The following is a 20,439-nucleotide window of genomic DNA, read 5'->3' on the forward strand; positions in this document are numbered from 1 at the left end:
ATTTCAGCAGGCCGCACAATGCAGGTAAATGAGCAAAAATCCAGCCTGTCCTATGTACTAAGATGCCGCACACAGACATGAAGAAGTCACATGGGGGTGAAGGGGGTTTCATGTTCATGTAGTAGAATGGATCTTCCTGCAGGACGAGTGTGACCGGGCAAAACCAGAGTTCTGCTGCTGAAGGGGAAAAGAGATCCTTTGTAGCAGTGAACATCCAATATGGGACACCCCCCCCCCCCCCCCATGATCATCAAGTCTCTTGTGATGTCATGTCTTATATGATGTCATATGTCTTATGTGATGTTTGAGTCTCAGGCAGGGCCGGGACAAGGGGTGGGCAGAAGGTACGGCTGCCCTGGGCACTGTGGTATCGTGTGAGGTGTGGGAGGGAGGCAACAGAAGGAGATTGGGGGGAGGGGATTTGTGTTGGAAGGCGGACTTTGGGGGGCTGCAGGGGGTAAGTATTGTCCTAGGAGTGGAAATTTGGGGGGCTGCAGGGGGTAAGTATTGTCCTAGGAGGGGAAATTTGGGGGGGCAGGGTATTAAGAGTGGTGATTTGGGGGAATTTGTGTTGGAAGGGGGACTTTGGGGGACTGCAGGGTATACGTACTGTCCTAGGAGGGGAACATTTGGGGGAGGGGCAAAGTGCTACGAGTTGTGATTTAGGGGGATTTTGGGGGCAGCAGTGGGGTAAGTATTGTCCTAGGAGGGGAAATTTGGGGGTGCTAAGAGTGGTGATTTAGGGGGATTTGTGTCAGATGGGGGATTTGGGGCGCTGCAGGGGGTAAGTATTGTGCCAGGAGCGGAACTTTGGGGGGAGGGCGGGGTGCTAAGAGTGGTGATTTAGGGGGATTGTGGTGAAGGGGGACTTTGGGGGGCTGCAGGGGTAAGTATTGTCCTAAGAGGAGAAATATGGGGGGGGTGCAGGGTGCTAAGAGTGGTGATTTAGGGGGATTTGTGTTGGGAGGGGGACTTTGGGGGGCTGTAGGGGATATGTATTGTCCTAGGAGGGGAAATTTGGGGGGGGGGGGGGGGGGTTGGGTGCTAAGAGTGGTGATTTAGGGGGGTTTGTGTTGGAAGGAAGAAGAATTGTGCTAGGTGAGGCATTTGGGGGAATTTGTTCTGGAAGGCAGGGGATTTTGAAGTGGGGGGAGAAGATGTGTACTAGGAGGGAATATTTTAGGGGTAGATGATTTGTGCTAGGAGGTGCTTTTGTTTTTTTTTTTGGGGGGGGGGGCATTTGAGCTGGGACGATTTGGGTGATGGAGGAGCAAAGATTTTGACTAAAATAGGGGATTTCAAGCAGGGGGGGGGGGGGGCGGATTTGTTCTGGGAGGAAGGGAGATTTACGCTTAGAGAGTAAGCATGCAGATTAGTGCTCAATGTTTATGTGGATATTTTTTATGACACAGGAGTCTCAAGGGATGTCGGAGTCTCAAGGGATGTCGGAGTCTCAAGGGATGTCGGAGTCTCAAGGGATGTCGGAGTCTCAAGGGATGTCGGAGTCTCAAGGGATGTCGGAGTCTCAAGGATGTCGGAGTCTCAAGGGATGTCGGAGTCTCAGGGGGTGTCGGAGTCTCAGGGGATGTCGGAGTCTCAGGGGGTGTCGGAGTCTCAGGGATGTCGGAGTCTCAGGGGATGTCGGAGTCTCAGGGGGTGTCGGAGTCTCAGGGGGTGTCGGAGTCTCAGGGGGTGTCGGAGTCTCAAGAGGTGTCGGAGTCTCAGGTGATGTGATGTATCTCATGTAATGTAATTTGTTACTTTGTATTGTAGGAAGGAGTTTGCCTGGTTTGTATCCTTTGATGAGAATTGTCCTCTTTGTGGTCAGTGATGACATCACAGTGGGGATGAGGATGGACGGGGGGATGAGGATGGACGGGGGGATGAGGATGGATGGGGGATGAGGATGGATGGGGGGATGAGGATGGACGGGGGATGAGGATGGACAGGGGGATGAGGATGGATGGGGGGATGAGGATGGATGGGGGGATGAGGATGGACGGGGGATGAGGATGGACGGGGATGAGGATGGACCGCCCGCGCTCAGTCACTGTATCCTCATTTCCATTCATTCTCTGTAATGAAGGGTTCTGGAAGAATTCTCAGTCCAGGGAGCGCTGGGAGGGGTGAGCCCTCCTCCTGGCTCAGCAGACATCCTATATATGAAGAAGTAGAAGTGCAGCTGTTCACAAGTTTCTCTGCTAGAAGAGCACGATGGCAGCTGACGTGAGTATGGGCATCGGCGGAAGCTGCAAAAGCTGGGCAAATAGGGATTGTGCGTTTTAGACAGCAGTGGGTAAAGGGTTGCTGGGTGTGGGCAGTGGTGGGTATAATTCTTCTGGGTATGGCAGTGGTGGGTATAGTGCTTCTGGGTTTGGGCAGTGGTGGGTATATTGCTTCTGGGTGTGGGCAGTGGTGGGTATAGTGCTTCTGGGTGTGGGCAGTGGTGGGTATAGTGCTTCTGGGTGTGGGCAGTGGTGGGCATAGTGCTTCTGGGTGTGGGCAGTGGTGGGTATAGTGCTTCTGGGTTTGGGCAGTGGTGGGTATAGTGCTGCTGGGTGTGGGCAGTGGTGGGTATAGTGCTGCTGGGTGTGGGCAGTGGTGGGTATAGTGCTGCTGGGTGTGGGCAGTGGTGGGTATAGTGCTGCTGGGTGTAGGCAGTGTTGGGTATAGTGCTGCTGGGTGTGGACATTGTTTTTTATAATGCAGCTGGGTGTGGACAGTGGTGGGTATAGTGCTTCTGGGTGTGGGCAGTGTTGGTATAGTGCTTCTGGGTGTGGGCATTGGTTTTTATAATGCAGCTGGGTGTGGGCAGTGGTGGGTATAGTGCTTCTGGGTGTGGGCAGTGGTGGGTATAGTGCTTCTGGGTGTGGGCAGTAGTGGGTATAGTGCTGCTGGGTGTGGGAATTGTTTTTTTATAATGCAGCTGGGTGTGGGCAGTAGTGGGTAGAAGATTGCTGGGGGATGACAGTGATAGGTAGAGGGTTGCTGGGGATGGACAGTGATAGGTAGAGGGTTGCTGGGGATGGACAGTGGTAGGTAGAGGGTTACTAGGTGTGGGCATTGGTTTTTATAGTGCTGCTGGGTGTGGGCAGTGGTGGGTAGAGGGTTGCTTGGTGTGTGCAAGGGGTGGGAAGTGGTGGGTATATTGCAGCTGGGTGTGGACAGTGGTGGGTAGAGGGTTAGTGGGTGTGGGTAGAGGGTTGCTGGGTGTGGGCAATGGTAGGTAGAGGGTTGCTGGGTGTGTGAAGTGGTGGGTATAGTACTTCTGGGTGTGGGCAGTGGTGGGCATAGTGTTTTTGGGTGTGGGCAGTGGCAGGTATATTGCTGGTGGGTGTGGGTATAGTGCTGCTGGGTGTGGGCAGTGGTGGGTATAGTGCTGCTGGGTGTGGGCAGTGGTGGGTATAGTGCTGCTGGGTGTGGGGATTGGTTTTTATAATGCAGCTGGGTGTGGGCAGTTGTGGGTAGAGGGTTACCGGGGGTGGACAGTGGTAGGTAGAGGGTTGCTGGGGATGGACTGTGGTGGGTAGAGGGTTACTGGGTGTGGGCATTGGTTTTTAAAGTGCTGCCGGGTGTGGGCAGTGGTGGGTAGAGGGTTGCTCGGTGTGGGCAGTGGTGGGTATAGTGTAGCTAGGGATGGGCAGTGGTGGGTAGAGGGTTAGTGGGTGTGGGTAGAGGATTGCTGGGTGTGGGCAGTGGTAGGTAGAGGATTGCTGGGTGTGGGCAGTGGTGGGTATAGTGCAGCTGGGTGTGAGCAGTGGTGGGTAGAGGGTTAGTGGATGTGGATAGAGGGTTGCTGGGTGTGGGCAGTGGTGGGTAGAGGGTTGCTGGGTGTGGGCGGTCGTGGATGTAGGGTTGCTGAGTGTGGGCATAGATTGGTGTAGGGTTGCTGGGTGTGGGCAGTGGTAGGTGTAGGGTTGGTGAGTGTGGGTATAGATTGGTGTAGGGTTGCTAGGTGTGGGCATAGATTAGTGTAGGTTTGCTGGGTGTGGGGAGTGGTGGGTGTAGGGTTGCTGAGTGTGGGCATAGATTGTTCTAGGGTTTCTGGATGTGGGCAGTGGTGGGTGTACTGTTGCTGGGTGTGGGCAGTGGTTGGAGAAGGGTTGCTGAGTGTAAGTAGTGGTTGGTATAGGGTTGCTGGGTGTGGGCAGTGGTGGGTGTAGGGATGCTGGGTGTGATCAGTGGTTGGTATAGGGCTGCTGGAGTGGGCAGCTGTGGGTGTAGGGTTGCTGGGTTTGGACAGTGGTGGGTGTAGGGATGCTAAGTGTGATCAGTGGTTGGTGTAGGGTTGCTGGGTGTGGACAGTGGTGGGTGTAATGTTGCTGGGTGTGGACAGTGGTGGGTGGAGGGTTGCTGGGTGTAGGAAGTGGTGGGTATAGGGTTGCTGGGTGTGGGCAGTGGTGGGTGTAGGGTTACTGGGTGTGGGCATAGATTGGTCTAGGATTGCTGGGTGTTGGTATAGATTGGTGTAGGGTTGCTGGGTGTTGGTATAGATTGGTGTAGGGTTGCTGGGTGTTGGTATAGATTGGTCTAGGGTTGCTGGGTGTGGGTATAGATTGGTGTAAGGTTGCTGGGTGTTGGTATAGATTGGTCTAGGGCTGCTGGGTGTTGGTATAGATTAGTGTAGGGTTGCTGGGTGTGGGTATAGTTTGGTGTAGGGTTGCTGGGTGTGGGTATAGATTGGTCTAGGGTTGCTGGGGGTTGGTATCGATTTGTATAGGGTTGCTGAGTGTGGGCATAGATTGGTGTGGGGTTTCTGACTGTGGGCATAGATTGATGTAGGGTTGCTGGGGGTTGGTATAGATTTGTATAGGGTTGCTGAGTGTGGGCATAGATTGGTGTGATGTTTCTGACTGTGGGTATAGATTGATGTAGGGTTGCTGGGTGTGGGTATAGATTGGTGTTGGGTTGCTGGGTGTGGTCATAGATTGGTGTAGGGTTGCTGGATGTTGGTATAGATTGGTGTAGGGTTGCTGGGGGTTGGTATAGATTTGTATAGGGTTGCTGAGTGTGGGCATAGATTGGTGTAGGGTTGCTGGGTGTTGGCATGGATTGGTGTAGGGTTGCTGGGGGTTGGTATAGATTGGTGTAGGGTTTCTGAGTGTGGGCATGGATTGGTGTAGGGTTGCTGGGTGTTGGTATAGATTGGTGTAGGATTGCTGGGTGTTGGTATAGATTGGTGTAGGGTTGCTGGGTGTTGGTATAGATTGGTGTAGGGTTGCTGGGTGTTGGTATAGATTGGTGTAGGGTTGCTGGGGGTTGGTATAGATTTGTATAGGGTTGCTGAGTGTGGGCATAGATTGGTGTAGGGTTGCTGGGTGTTGGCATGGATTGGTGTAGGGTTGCTGGGGGTTGGTATAGATTGGTGTAGGGTTTCTGAGTGTGGGCATGGATTGGTGTAGGGTTGCTGGGTGTTGGTATAGATTGGTGTAGGATTGCTGGGTGTTGGTATAGATTGGTGTAGGGTTGCTGGGTGTTGGTATAGATTGGTGTAGGGTTGCTGGGTGTTGGTATAGATTGGTGTAGGGTTGCTGGGGGTTGGTATAGATTGGCGTAGGGTTGCTGGATGTGGGTATAGATTTGTGTAGGATTGCTGGGTGTTGGTATAGATTGGTGTAGGGTTGCTGGGTGTTGGTATAGATTGGTGTAGGGTTGCTGGGTGTTGGTATAGATTGGTGTGGGGTTTCTGAGTGTGGGCATGGATTGGTGTAGGGTTGCTGGGGGCTGGTATAGATTGGTGTAGGGTTGCTGACTGTGGGCATAGATTGGTGTAGGGTTGCTGAGTGTAGGCATAGATTGGTGTAGGGTTGCTGAGTGTAGGCATAGATTGGTGTAGGGTTGCTGGATGTGGGTATAGATTTGTGTAGGATTGCTGGGTGTTGGTATAGATTGGTGTAGGGTTGCTGGGTGTTGGTATAGATTGGTGTAGGGTTGCTGAGTGTGGGCATAGATTGGTGTAGGGTTGCTGAGTGTGGGCATCGATTGATGTGGGGTTTCTGAGTGTGGGCATGGATTGGTGTAGGGTTGCTGACTGTGGGCATAGATTGGTGTAGGGTTGCTGACTGTGGGCATAGATTGGTGTAGGGTTGCTGACTGTGGGCATAGATTGGTGTAGGGTTGCTGGGGGTTGGTAGAGATTGGTGTAGGGTTGCTGGGTGTTGGTATAGATTGGTATAGGTTTCTGAGTGTGGGCATAGATTGGTGTAGGGTTGCTGGGTGTTGGTATAGATTGGTGTAGGGTTGCTGGGGGTGGGTATAGATTGGTGTAGGGTTTCTGTGTGTTGGTATAGATTGGTGTAGGGTTGCTGGGTGTTGGTATAGATTGGTGTAGGGTTGCTGAGTGTGGGCATAGATTGGTGTGGGGTTTCTGAGTGTGGGCATGGATTGGTTTAGGGTTTATGGGGGTTGGTATAGATTGGTGCAGGGTTGCTGGGGGTTGGTAGAGATTGGTGTGGGGTTGCTGAGTGTGGGCATAGATTGGTGTAGGGTTTCTGAGTGTGGGCATAGATTGGTGTGGGGTTTCTGGGTGTGGGCATGGATTGTGATGTCCTGGCACAGAGCGAGGTCAATCTTGCATTATATACTGTAGTATAAGGTATATACGGGTATGGCGCAGACGCTCGCCTCCTCTGCACTTGGCCTCAGTGACTCATTATTTCCATGACCCCCCCTCCTTCCCCTCCTCATCTGTGATTATATTAACCATGTGTTGCTCGGTTGGTGCGGTTCTATAGATATAACGGTTCTATTCTGAGACGTGGCACGTCCAGCCCCTCCGGGGTAATCCATTGTGCCAGATCATTAACTCTTTCCCTGCTGGATGGAAGCCAGGGGTGGGGAAGGGGGTGAGGGGGGGGGGATATTCCAGACATTTCACCATAGCAGATATCTGACGCAACTCGTGACCACATACTAACATGCGGACTAGAATTACATTCATACTGTACAAACCAAGTACACAGTCATTACTAAACATGCACGCGGGGCTGGGTGTGCCGGCCAGTAATTGGCCTCGTCTGGCTGTCTGTGGATGGGACAATAACTTATATAAAAGTCTGGACAGCCGGCATACATGACCTGAATATTAGAAGAGAGAAGATTTCTATATTGTTCGGTCATTGATCTGTCATTAGATGTGATCTGCTGGGGATGTCTGAGCCCCCCCTCCCCCCCCCCCTCCGCTCCCCACACAAAGGAACCCACAATGCCAAAATGTGATCTCAGCGCCGCGACCGCCAAAAATCCCAAATATAACCGCAGTGCAGAAACTGCAACCGAGAGACGGCTCTTCTGTCTCTATACCATGTGTAATAATCCCCCCCCCCCATTATACCATGTGTAATAATCCCCCCCCATTATACAATGTGTAATAATCCCCCCCCCCATTATGCCATGTGTAATAATCCCCCCCCCATTATACAATGTGTAATAATCCCCCCCCCCTCTATTATACAATGTCTAATAATCCCCCCTTCTATTATACAATGTGTAATAATCCCCCCCCCCCCATTATACAATGTGTAATAATCCCCCCCTCTATTATACAATGTGTGATAATCACCCCCCCCTCTATTATACAATGTGTAATATCCCCCCCCCCCTTCTATAATACAATGTGTAATAATCCCCCCTTCCATTATACAATGTGTAATAATCCCCCCCTTCTATTATACAATGTGTGATAATCACCCCCCCCCCCCTCTATTATACAATGTGTAATAATCCCCCCCTTCTATTTTACAATGTGTAATAATCCCCCCTCCTTTTATTTTACAATGTGTAATAATCACCCCCCCCCCTTCTATTATACAATGTGTAATAATCAACCCCCCCTTCTATTATACAATGTGTAATAATCACCCCCCCCCCCTTCTATTATACAATGTGTAAAAATCACCCCCCCCTATTATACAATGTGTAATAATCACCCCCCTTCTATTATACAATATGTAATAATCACCCCCCCCTCTATTATACAGTGTGTAATAATCACCCCCCCCCCTTCTATTATACAATGTGTAAAAATCACCCCCCCCCCTATTATACAATGTGTAATAATCACCCCCCCCCTTCTATTATACAATATGTAATAATCACCCCCCCCCCTTTTTATACAATGTGTACTATTCGCCTCCCTCCCCACTTCTACTATACAGGGTTTAATAATCAGCCCCCCTCTATCATACAGGGTGTATTAATGCCCCCTCCCACTCTACTATACAAAGTGTAAAAATCACCACCCCCTCCCCCTTTATACAATGTGTAATAATCAACCTCCCCCACTTCTATTATACAGGGTGTAATAATATCCCCCTCCCATATACAGGGTATATTATTTACCCCCCCGTTCCCGCTCTATTATACAATGTGTAATGATCACCCCCCTATTATACAATGTGTAATAATCATCCCCCCTCTATTATACAATGTGTAATAATCATCCCCCCTCTATTATACAATGTGTAATAATCATCCCCCCCGCCTCTATTATACAATGTGTAATAATCAACCCACTCTGTATTACACAGGGTGCAATAAATATCTCTCTCTATTATAATCCAATAATCAACCCCCCCCCCCCCATTTTAAAGGGTGTTATACTCACCCTCCCCCTTTTATTATACAGGGTGTAATAATAATCACCCCCCTCTTTGTTATACAGGGTGTAATATTCACCCCCCTCTTTGTTATACGGTGTGTCATTTTCACTCCCCCCCCCCCCCATATTATACAAGGTGTAATAATCACCCTCCCCCCCGGTATTATACAGGGTGTAATAATAATCACCCCCCCCCCGTATTATACAGGGTGTAATAATAATCACCCCCCATATTATACAGGGTGTAATAATAATCACCCCCCCCATATTATACAGGGTGTAATAATAATCAACCCCCCATATTATACAGGGTGTAATAATCAACCCCCATATTATACAGGGTGTAATAATAATCACCCCCCCCATATTATACAGGGTGTAATAATAATCACCCCCCCCCATATTATACAGGGTGTAATAATAATCACCCCCCCCCCATATTATACAGGGTGTAATAAGTCTCTCCTTTCTCCTATACAGGGTGTAATAATAATCCCCCCCCCCCCATATTATACAGGGTGTAATAATAATCACCCCCCATATTATACAGGGTGTAATAATAATCACCCCCCCCCCCCCGTATTATACAGGGTGTAATAATTCTCTCCTTTCTCCTATACAGGGTGTTGTCCTAAATCACCTGAACCTCAAACCTGGTCACTGTGTGGAGGTGAAGGCGGTCATTCCGGAGGGCTGTAAAGGGTAGGTCATGGTCATGGTTGTATTATACAATATATGCCGGCTCTCTGTATATTACAATAACTCGCCAAAAGTACAACTTACAGCACTAGAATGGTTTGCTCTGTGTACAGTATAATGCAGACTGATGACCCCCCCTCCCCCCCACCTCGCTGGGAATTTGATGGAAATGATCCGTCAAATAAAACCTGACATGGGATTATTTCACTCTGAATAATTTTTAGTGCAAACATTTGTCCTTCTACATTGTGACACAATGTCATCCCGGATACATCGTGTCTGATGACTTACCATCCATCACCTGACCATCCTGTGACTCCAATCTACGCTTTCCCTTTACCTGTCCTACATCCCTTCATCAGATCTCCAGGAATGTCTTCTCTGCCATGGTGCCTACACCCGATGGAGGTGGATCTCTAGGACCTCCTGTCGGTGTATGACACCTTATAGTAGTGTGTCACTTATCAAAGGGATGATGGGAAAGGAATGTTCAGCTCCACAATCCAAAGAATCAATTTTATCCAAAATAATTACTATTAATATTTCTTTACCTTGATTCTCCCTGGGGACCTCAAAGCACTTTATCTACTGTTAGGCAGATGAACCCAGTAGAAGCTTTATGGTTTACTTCCACCAGATGCACCATCCAGAATATGTGCTGTCGGTATGGGAAAAAATCGCTTAGACATAAAGTCTTCTTTCTCTCCTCCTGGACCTCACTAATCTCTGTAGCTGCAGGCACCATGGAGCAATTCATCCTCAAAATTTACAGTAGCACTTCAACACTATTAGGTACCTAGTTAGAGGTCAAGACACCCTTGGAATGGCAACAGGGAGAGAAAGGGTGGAAAAGTAGTAGTGACTTCTCAACTTAGCTCCCTGTCTCCCTCTCCCAGCAGTGACTAAGCAGCTCAGCTCGCCTTCCCAGCCTGAATGTGATATAAAAGGCAGATTAAAAAAACTCCAAAAAAAAACAAACAAACATCATACTTACCTGCTCTGTGTAATGGATCCTCCTCTTTTGGGGTCCCCCGTCGGCGGTCCTGGCCCCCCCCTCCTGCTGAGTGCCCCCATAGCCAATGTCTTCTTATGGGGGTGCCCATCCCCACTCTCTCTTCGTTGACTTACTGGTTGTGATTGACAGTAGCGGGAGCCACTGTCTCAGCCAATGAGCCGGAAGAGCCCCGGTCGAGCTGTTGCTCTTGTGCACATTGCTGCACGGAGAGGGGGCTCAAGTAGGTATCGGGGGGGGGGGGGGGCTGGTGAACACAGAAGGTTTTTTACCTTCATGCATAGAATGCATGAAGGTAAAAAAAATGTGTTCCTTTACAACCACTTTAACTTTTTTGTTCAGCTCCTTCTCCTAGTAGTGACTCCTTAGCTCAGATTTCCTTTCTAACTCCCACAGCAATGTCTCTGCAGCTCGGCTCACCCTGCTCCCTCTCCCAGCAGTAGCTCATCTCACCTCTCTCCATCTCTGAGAAGTGACACAGCAGCTCAGCTCACCCTGCTCCCTTTCCCAGCAGTTACTCAGCTCACCCTGGTCCCTCTTCCAGCGGTAGCTTATCTCACCTTGCTCCATCTCTGAGACGTGACACAGCAGCTCAGCTCACCCTGCTACCCCCCTCCCAGCAGTGACTCAGCTCATCCTGCTCCCTCTTCCAGCGGTAGCTCATCTCACCTTGCTCCATCTTTGAGACATGACACAGCAGCTCAGCTCACCCTGCTCCCTTTCCCAGCAGTGACTCAGCTCACCCTGCTCCCTCTCCCAGCAGTAGCTCATCTCACCTTACTCCATCTCTGAGAAGTGACACAGCAGCTCAGCTTACCCTGCTACCCCATCTCAGCAGTGGTTCAGCTCATTCTGTTTCATCAACAAGCAGTGACTTGCAGCTCAACTCACCCTGCTTCCTCACTCAGCAGAAGCTTAGCTAACCCCGTTCCTTCTCCCAGAAGTAACTCAGCAACTTGGCTCACCCTGTTCCCTCTGTGTTGAGTCAGCAGCTCATCTCACCCTGCTCCCTCTCCCAGCAGTAGCTCATCTCACCTTGCTCCATTTCTGAGAAGTGACACAGCAGCTCAGCTCACCCTGCTACCCCCTGCCAGCAGTGACTCAACTCACCCTGCTTCATAAACAAGTAGTGACTTGCAGCTCGGCTCACCCTGCTTCCTCACCCAGCAGAAGCTTAGCTCACCCTGTTCCCTCTCCCTGCAGTGACTCAGCAACTTGGCTCACCCTGTTCCCTCTCTCAGTGTTGAGTAAGCAGCTCATCTCATCCTGCTCCCTCTCCCAACAGCAGCTCAGCTTACCCTGCTTCCTCTCCTAGCAGCAGCTCACCCTGATCCTTTTCCCAGAATTTGTTCAGGTTACCTTGCTCCCTCAACAAGCAGTGACCCAGCTGGTCAGCTCACCCTTCTCACTCTCCCAGCGGTGACACAGCAGCTCAGCTCACCCTGCTTCCTCTTCTAGCGGTGACACAGCAGCTCAGCTCACCCTTCTCACTCTCCCAGCGGTGACACAACAGCTCAGCTCACCCTGCTTCCTCTTCCAGCAGTAGCTCAGCTCACCCTGCTCCTTTTCCCAGAATTTGTTCAGGTTACCTTGCTCCCTCAACGAGCAGTGACCCAGCTGGTCAGCTCACCCTTCTCACTCCCCCAGTGGTGACACAGCAGCTCAGCTCACCCTGCTTCCTCTTCCAGCGGTGACACAGCAGTTCAGCTCACCCTGCTTCCTCTTCCAGCGGTGACACAGCAGCTCAGCTCACCCTACTTCCTCTTCCAGCGGTGACACAGCAGCTCAGCTCACCCTTCTTCCTCTACCAGCGGTGAAACAGCAGCTCAGCTCACCCTGCTTCCTCTTCCAGCAGTGACACAGCAGCTCAGCTCACCCTGCTTCCTCTTCCAGCGGAGACACAGCAGCTCAGCTCACCCTGCTTTCTCCTCCAGCGGTGACACAGCAGCTCAGCTCACCCTGCTTCCTCTTCCAGCGGTGACACAGCAGCTCAGCTCACCCTTCTCACTCTCCCAGCGGTGACACAGCAGCTCAGCTCACTCTGCTTCCTCTTCCAGCAGCAGGCACACAGCAAGATGGGAGAGCAGACAGCTCAGACCTGACTTGAATGAGTTCTCTGCTTCCCTTGGGAACTTTCAGGATGAGTTGTTCCACAATTGCTGCAGCTACAAAGGTCGGTGAGGGATTGTCTTAAAGCTTACTTACTTTGTGTTAAAAATGTAAACAACTGCATGTCCATATCCAAGCTACAGGTTCACCTCAAGTATTTCTTGATATGGGGACATTAATTACCAGGACCACATTTGTTTAATAGTTTTAATTCTTTAAAGATATAATTTTTATATAATGTGCTATTATGATTTATCATTAAATGCAGCAGAAGTACACCTGAAACCCCAATGGGAGTACCGCCGGTGAATGACTTGAGTATTATATCTCAGCTGAGCAGAATAATAATCGCTGTTTCTGTCTTTCTAGTTTTGCCGTAAACTTGGGAAAAGATCATAAGAATTATCTGCTACACTTCAATGCTCGGTTTGACCTTCACGGAGACACCCAGAAAATAGTCTGCAACTCGAAGGAGGACAACGCCTGGGGAGCGGAGCAGAGGGAGAACTTCTTCCCCTTCCAGGAGGGGTCAGAAACTTCGGTATGTCTACTCTGGGGGGGGCAGGAGAAATGTTGGATGGAGCAAAGTGGCATCACATAGGACACAGTGGCATCATACATGACACATATAGGACATATAGGACACATAGGACAAAGTGGCATCATATAGGACACATATAGGACATATAGGACACATAGGACACAGTGGCATCATATAGGACACATATAGGACATATAGGACATATAGGACACATAGGACAAAGTGGCATCATATAGGACAAATATAGGACATATAGGACACAGTGGCATCATATAGGACACATAGGACACAGTGGCATCATATAGGACACATATAGGACATATAGGACACATAGGACACAGTGGCATCATATAGGACACATATAGGGCACATAGGACACATATAGCACATATAGGACACATAGGACAAAGTGGCATCATTTAGGACACATATAGGACATATAGGACACATAGGACACAGTGGCATCATATAGGACACATAGGACACAGTGGCATCATATAGGACACATATAGGACATATAAGACACATAGGACAAAGTGGCATCATATAGGACACATATAGGACATATAAGACACATAGGACACAGTGGCATCATATAGGACACATATAGGAAATATAGGACACATAGGCCAAAGTGGCATCATATAGGACACATATAGGACATATAGGACAAAGTGGCATCATATAGGACACATATAGGACATATAAGACACATAGGACAAAGTGGCATCATATAGGACACATATAGGACATATAAAACACATAGGACAAAGTGGCATCATATAGGACACATATAGGACACATAGGACAAAGTGGCATCATATAGGACACATATAGGACATATAGGACACATAGGACACAGTGGCATTATATAGGACACATATAGGACATATAGGACACATAGGGCAAAGTGGCATCATATAGGACACATATAGGACATATAGGACACATAGGACAAAGTGGCATCATATAGGACACATATAGGACACATAGGACACAGTGGCATTATATAGGACACATATAGGACATATAGGACACATAGGACAAAGTGGCATCATATAGGACACATATAGGACATATAGGACACATAGGACAAAGTGGCATCATATAGGACACATATAGGACATATAGGACACATAGGACACAGTGGCATCATATAGGACACATATAGGACATATAGGACACATAGGACAAAGTGGCATCATATAAGACACATATAGGACATATAGGACACATAGGACAAAGTGGCATCATATAGGACACATATAGAATATATAGGACACATAGGACACAGTGGCATCATATAGGACACATAATATCAATCTCCGAAAGATGCAGTAGGCAGCCAGTGGTGGCTTAGGTCAAGGGTATGCGGGCTTTGCCACGATGATCGGCCCTTCAGCTAATTCCATAAATGATGAGAACCTTCCACATAGGAAGATCCGATGGATTCCATACTTGGGGAACAAAGTTCTCGCACCTTCAGTACTGTATGTATGTATGTAATAGGAAGGGGTACGGGGGTATGCTGGAGGGTCTATTAACCACTAAGCCCCGGAGGATTTGGCTGCTCAAAGACCAGGCCCTATTTTGCGATTCGGCACTGCGTGACTTTAACGGACAATTGCGCGGTTGTGCGACGCTGTGCCCAAATTAATTTGACATCCTTTTTTTCCCACAAACAGAGCTTTCTTTTGGTGGTATTTGATCACCAGTGCGATTTTTCTTTTTTTTTTTTTGTGCTATAAACAAAAAAAGAGCGACAATTCTGAAAAAAAATAACAATAAGCGTATTTTGATTGGTTTGTGCAAAAGTTATCGCGTCTACAAACTAAGGGAAAGATTTATGTGATTTATATATATATATATATATATATTTTTTTTTTTACTAGTAATGGCGGCGATCTGCGATTTTTAGCGGGACAGCGACGTTGCGGCGGACAGATCGGACCCCTAACTGACATTTTTGACACTTTTGGGGGGACCAGTGCTAAAAATATACACTGTTACTGTAATAATGACACTGGCAGGGAAGGGGTTAACACAGTAAGTGATCAAGGGGTTAAATGTGTACCTAGGGGCGTGTTTTCTAACTGTATGGGGGCGTGGCTTGTGAAATGACCATAGAGACATTTGATCCTATATAGAAGGATCACAGGGGCTCTATGATCATTCCAGAGAGAAGAACGGTCAGATGTGTTTACAACAGCCTGCCCCGTGCATCAGAGTCCCCACTGACGAGTGGGGCGGGAGCACGCCGGCGGCGCATGCTCGCCTCCTAGCTGCAGGCGCATGACCGACGTATACCTACGTCGTTTCGAGCAGGAGGGCCGCTGCGGCGGGCGGTCGGGAAGCGGGTAATGCTGGCAAGGGGGGTCAATTTTTGAGGGAGATGTCTCTTTTTGCTGGCTGCTAGGAAATCTGTGGAAGTTGTTGGGGGTCTATTGTTGCAGGGGCGGATCTATTGTTGCTGGGGGGGGGGTATTTTATAATGGTTGGTCCATTGTTGCTGGGGGGGTATTTTATAATGGTTGGTCCATTGTTGCTGGGGGGGGGGTATTTTATAATGGCTGGTCCATTGTTGCTGGGGGGGTATTTTATAATGGTTGGTCCATTATTGCTGGGGGGGGGGTATTTTATAATGGTTGGTCCATTGTTGCTGGGGGGGTATTTTATAATGGCTGGTCCATTGTTGCTGGGGGGGGGGGTATTTTATAATGGTTGGTCCATTATTGCTGGGGGGGTATTTTATAATGGTTGGTCCATTGTTGCTGGGGGGAGTATTTTATAATGGCTGGTCCATTGTTGCTGGGGGGGGGGTATTTTATAATGGTTGGTCCATTATTGCTGGTGGGGGGGTATTTTTTAATGGTTGGTCCATTGTTGCTGTGGGGGGTATTTTTTAATGGTTGGTCCATTGTTGCTGTGGGGGGTATTTTATAATGGTTGGTCCATTGTTGCTGGGGGGGGGGGTATTTTATAATGGTTGGTCCATTGTTGCTGGGGGGGGTATTTTATAATGGTTGGTCCATTGTTGCTGGGGGGGTATTTTATAATGGTTAGTCCATTGTTTCTGGGGGGGTATTTTATAATGGTTGGCCCATTGTTGCTGGGGGGGTATTTTTGAATAGTTGGTCCATTGTTGCTTGGGGGGGGGGCGGGGTATATGTTATATGCACATATCGTTCCATGGAAGGACTGTTATTGAAGTAAATGGTTTGGTGGCATTCTCTTTGTTTCTGCAGCCAATACTCGTTGACTTTTTATAGTCCGTCACCCCAAGGTCACGGTGTCACCTCTTTTCTTACAGATTTGCTTCAAGTTTGACCAAGAGAAGATCAACGTCCAATTATCTTCCGGAGATAACTTCTCATTTCCAGCCCGCTTTCCCACAGATGTGATCTCATTCTTGTCCTTGGAAGGCCTCGAGCTCAAGTGCCTCACACTAGAATGAGGAATCCGCTTGTCCCACGTGTCCATATTCAGGCTCTGTGAAATGGTCATAGTGGACGAAGGAAAAAAAAAAATAAAAAAATGTGTTTTATCCGGTTTTGTAACCCCCCCCCCCCTCCCCCAGTCTGTATCCTTGCTGCTCATGTAGCCCTATAGTGTGCCTTGCTCAGTTCATTTATTAGAAATGAATTTCATCCACGTTTCATATAATATCTAATGAACTCTATTGTGCCGGATCCAACCGATCATTTTATTATTCAGCACTGAAACTTTGGCTTGGTCTTTGTAGTTAATAGCCAATCACTGCCTGGCTCCATAGCGCCGTCCTGCTGGAGAACTATGGTATTACTTTTTAAAAGGGGTGTAACCAACAGAGGGCGCTAATGCTACATTGTCTGCCTGCATGGTCTGATTTCTTGGATTTTCAGTAAAACAATAAAAATCTTTCTGATCTTTTATATTTTCAAAAAATTTTCTGGCTCCAGACTGAAATGTGTATACAGATTATATTACAGGTATTCCAACATTTAGCCACAAACTTTCAACAACATTAATTATGTGCTGTAAAATGCAATTTCAGAAGGTCTAAAGTTTAAACCATATGTAGAATACAGTGGTGGCTGGTGCTCCATGGATCGGGGGGGGCGTCAGACGGACCACACCAGCCCACACACCATAACCCCCCCCGGACCACACCAGCCCACACATCATACCCCCAACCGCCCAGACCACACCAGGCCACACACCATACCTCCCCCCCCAGACCACACCAGCCCGCACACCATACCCCCCTTCCCCAGACCACACCAGCCCGCACACCATACCCCCCTTCCCCGGACCACACCAGCCCGCACACCATACCCCCCTTCCCCAGACCACACCAGCCCGCACACCATACCCCCCTTCCCCGGACCACACCAGCCCGCACACCATACCCCCCTTCCCCGGACCACACCAGCCCGCACACCATACCCCCCTTCCCCGGACCACACCAGCCCGCACACCATACCCCCCTTCCCCAGACCACACCAGCCCGCACACCATACCCCCCTTCCCCAGACCACACCAGCCCGCACACCATACCCCCCTTCCCCAGACCACACCAGCCCGCACACCATACCCCCCCCCCCCCGGACCACACCAGCCCGCACACCATACCCCCCTTCCCCAGACCACACCAGCCCGCACACCATACCCCCCCCCGGACCACACCAGCCCGCACACCATACCCCCCTTCCCCAGACCACACCAGCCCGCACAACATACCCCCCCCCCCCCCCGGACCACACCAGCCCGCACACCATACCCCCCTTCCCCAGACCACACCAGCCCGCACACCATACCCCCCCCCCCCCGGACCACACCAGCCCGCACACCATACCCCCCTTCCCCAGACCACACCAGCCCGCACACCATACCCCCCTTCCCCGGACCACACCAGCCCGCACACCATACCCCCCTTCCCCGGACCACACCAGCCCGCACACCATACCCCCCTTCCCCGGACCACACCAGCCCGCACACCATACCCCCCTTCCCCAGACCACACCAGCCCGCACACCATACCCCCCTTCCCCAGACCACACCAGCCCGCACACCATACCCCCCTTCCCCAGACCACACCAGCCCGCACACCATACCCCCCTTCCCCAGACCACACCAGCCCGCACACCATACCCCCCTTCCCCAGACCACACCAGCCCGCACACCATACCCCCCCCCCCGACCACACCAGCCCGCACACCATACCCCCCCCCCGGACCACACCAGCCCGCACACCATACCCCCCTTCCCCAGACCACACCAGCCCGCACACCATACCCCCCCCCTGGACCACACCAGCCCGCACACCATACCCCCCTTCCCCAGACCACACCAGCCCGCACAACATACCCCCCCCCCCCCGGACCACACCAGCCCGCACACCATACCCCCCTTCCCCAGACCACACCAGCCCGCACACCATACCCCCCCCCCCCCGGACCACACCAGCCCGCACACCATACCCCCCTTCCCCAGACCACACCAGCCCGCACACCATACCCCCCCCCGGACCACACCAGCCCGCACACCATACCCCCCCCCCCCCCTGGACCACACCAGCCTGCACACCATACCCCCCCCCCCCCGGTAAATTACATGTTGACTAGCCCTTTTCCCGCTCTCCATCCTGAAACATCCCCCAAAGCAGCTGAGGGGAGAGGAGAGAAGAGAAAGGGAAGAAGGGGGGAGGTGCAAAAAGGGGGGAAGCCTGGGCAATAGGGGGATTCAGCACCACACAGAGTGATGGGTATGCCCAGGCACACTTGGCACACCCCCTGCGAACTCCTATGCCACTGAGTAGGGATAGTAGTATTAGTATAGCAAGGTCAGAGGCAGTGTTCATTTTGACATCTAATTTCAATTTAGTTTTAGTTATAGACTTTTGTCTAAAAAAACATTTTAGTTTTAGTCGTATTTTAGTAATCTGAGTTGCTTTAGTTTTAGTCATATTTAAGTCGATTAAAATCTCCAGTATGTTTTTGTCTACTAAAATCGAATGGGTTTAGTTAAATCTTAATGAATTATTTCTTTAGAACCAAACATTATATAATCCTGGAGTAAAAAGCTAATAGCATGTTCATTATTTATGGTATTAAGGTTTGAACTTGCACTACAGACACAGATTTAGCTGTTGTGATATAAAATCAATTTACTTTTAGTTTTAGTTTTAGTCATTTTAGTTTTAGTCGTGTTTTAGTCATCTGAATTGTTTAAGTTTTAGTCGTATCTTAGTCGACTAAAATAGTATTAATTTCGTCTACTAAATTAAAACTGGTCAGAGGCAGTGGTGGCTGGTGTATATGGGGCCCTATCCATGCTTGCGGCCCCCTAATCTACATGCGGGGCGCCGGACGCATGAAGTTCAATGGGACATTTTTTTTTTTAACCATGTGACTAGAGCCAGAGGCTCTCACAAGTTAAAAAAAAGGGTGGGCTCGGGGCGCAGAGCAGTGCGCTCCGACTCCCCCGAGCCCACCGAGTTGTGTGACAATAGTGAATGAAAATTCGCTATTGTCACACGGATCCTCCTCCTGGCCAATCAGGAAGCGGGTTTTGAGACCCGTTTCCCGATTGGCCGAAAGGCGAAGCCATGCCATTGGGCATGGAGGAGGGTGGGAGGAGACGCAGAAGATGGGGAAAAAACCCGAAAGCTGCCGCCTGCTGCTGCATCCAGGCAGGGGGAGTGGGGGTGGGGGGGTCCTGTCCTGTCACCCCTGTCCTGTCTCCCCTCTCTCCTGTCTCGCTGTGATCCGGGGGGGGGGGGGGGGGGGATGGTGTGCGGCCTGGTGTGGTCCGGGGGGGGGGGGTATGGTGCAGTCCGCCTAAAGTCGCCCCCCCCCCGACCCATGGAGCACCAGCCAAGACTGGTCAGAGGTAAGGTGGGGAATGCAAAAGAAGTGCTAAACCAGGCTGTCCATCAGCAGAAGGAGGTGCTCAGCTGCTTAATCTGAAATACCTGTAGCGCCTTCCTAATTACGATGCTAGGTCTGGTAAAGCAAATTTAGTTCTTTGGCTCTCCTGTAATCAGTTGAGCTATGTGTGATCGCTTTGGGTTTCTCTGAGTTCTATGAGCTGCAGGTTTGATTGCTTTCCCCTGTTTTCTGGAGATCTTCAGAATCTAGTGGGTGGGAGAGTCAAACAGGGAGCCTGAATATTTATGCAGCTCCAGCTAATCCCCGGAGAGGTGTGCCTAGATCAGCCTTTCTCAACCATTTCAACACAGAGGACCCCTTAAAATAAATTTCTGGTCTCGGGGAACCCCTGCTAAAAATTAAAAATCTACAACTCATGACACCTTAGTGTGACAGTCAGTGGGAAGAATGTTCCTTACTCTTGTCATCATTAGGAAGAATTACCCCCCTTACAGATAGGCTTGCATTTAACCTAAGGTGACCAGATTTTTAAAATGAATTGGCAAATGGCACAGGACTGCCTAATACACAGTGCCCTGGGCACAGGAATGCCTAATAAACAGATCGCTGG

The 20,439-nt window shown here is 49.9% G+C and overlaps 1 protein-coding gene across 1 annotated transcript; it reads left to right on the plus strand.

The window, feature by feature from the left end:
* Positions 1 to 2,134: 2,134 nt before the first annotated feature.
* Positions 2,135 to 16,871, plus strand: LGALS1 (galectin 1). The gene is made up of 4 exons (XM_082265762.1): positions 2,135 to 2,226; positions 9,222 to 9,301; positions 12,789 to 12,960; positions 16,271 to 16,871. The coding sequence occupies exons 1-4, from the start codon at positions 2,215 to 2,217 to the stop codon at positions 16,412 to 16,414; spliced, it is 408 nt and encodes a 135-aa protein (XP_082121888.1). The 5' UTR covers positions 2,135 to 2,214; the 3' UTR covers positions 16,415 to 16,871.
* The last annotated feature ends 3,568 nt before the right edge of the window (positions 16,872 to 20,439 follow it).

This window comes from Pelophylax lessonae (assembly GCF_965119305.1).
Source record: "Pelophylax lessonae genome assembly, chromosome: 8".
NCBI classification, from domain to species: Eukaryota; Metazoa; Chordata; class Amphibia; order Anura; family Ranidae; genus Pelophylax; species Pelophylax lessonae.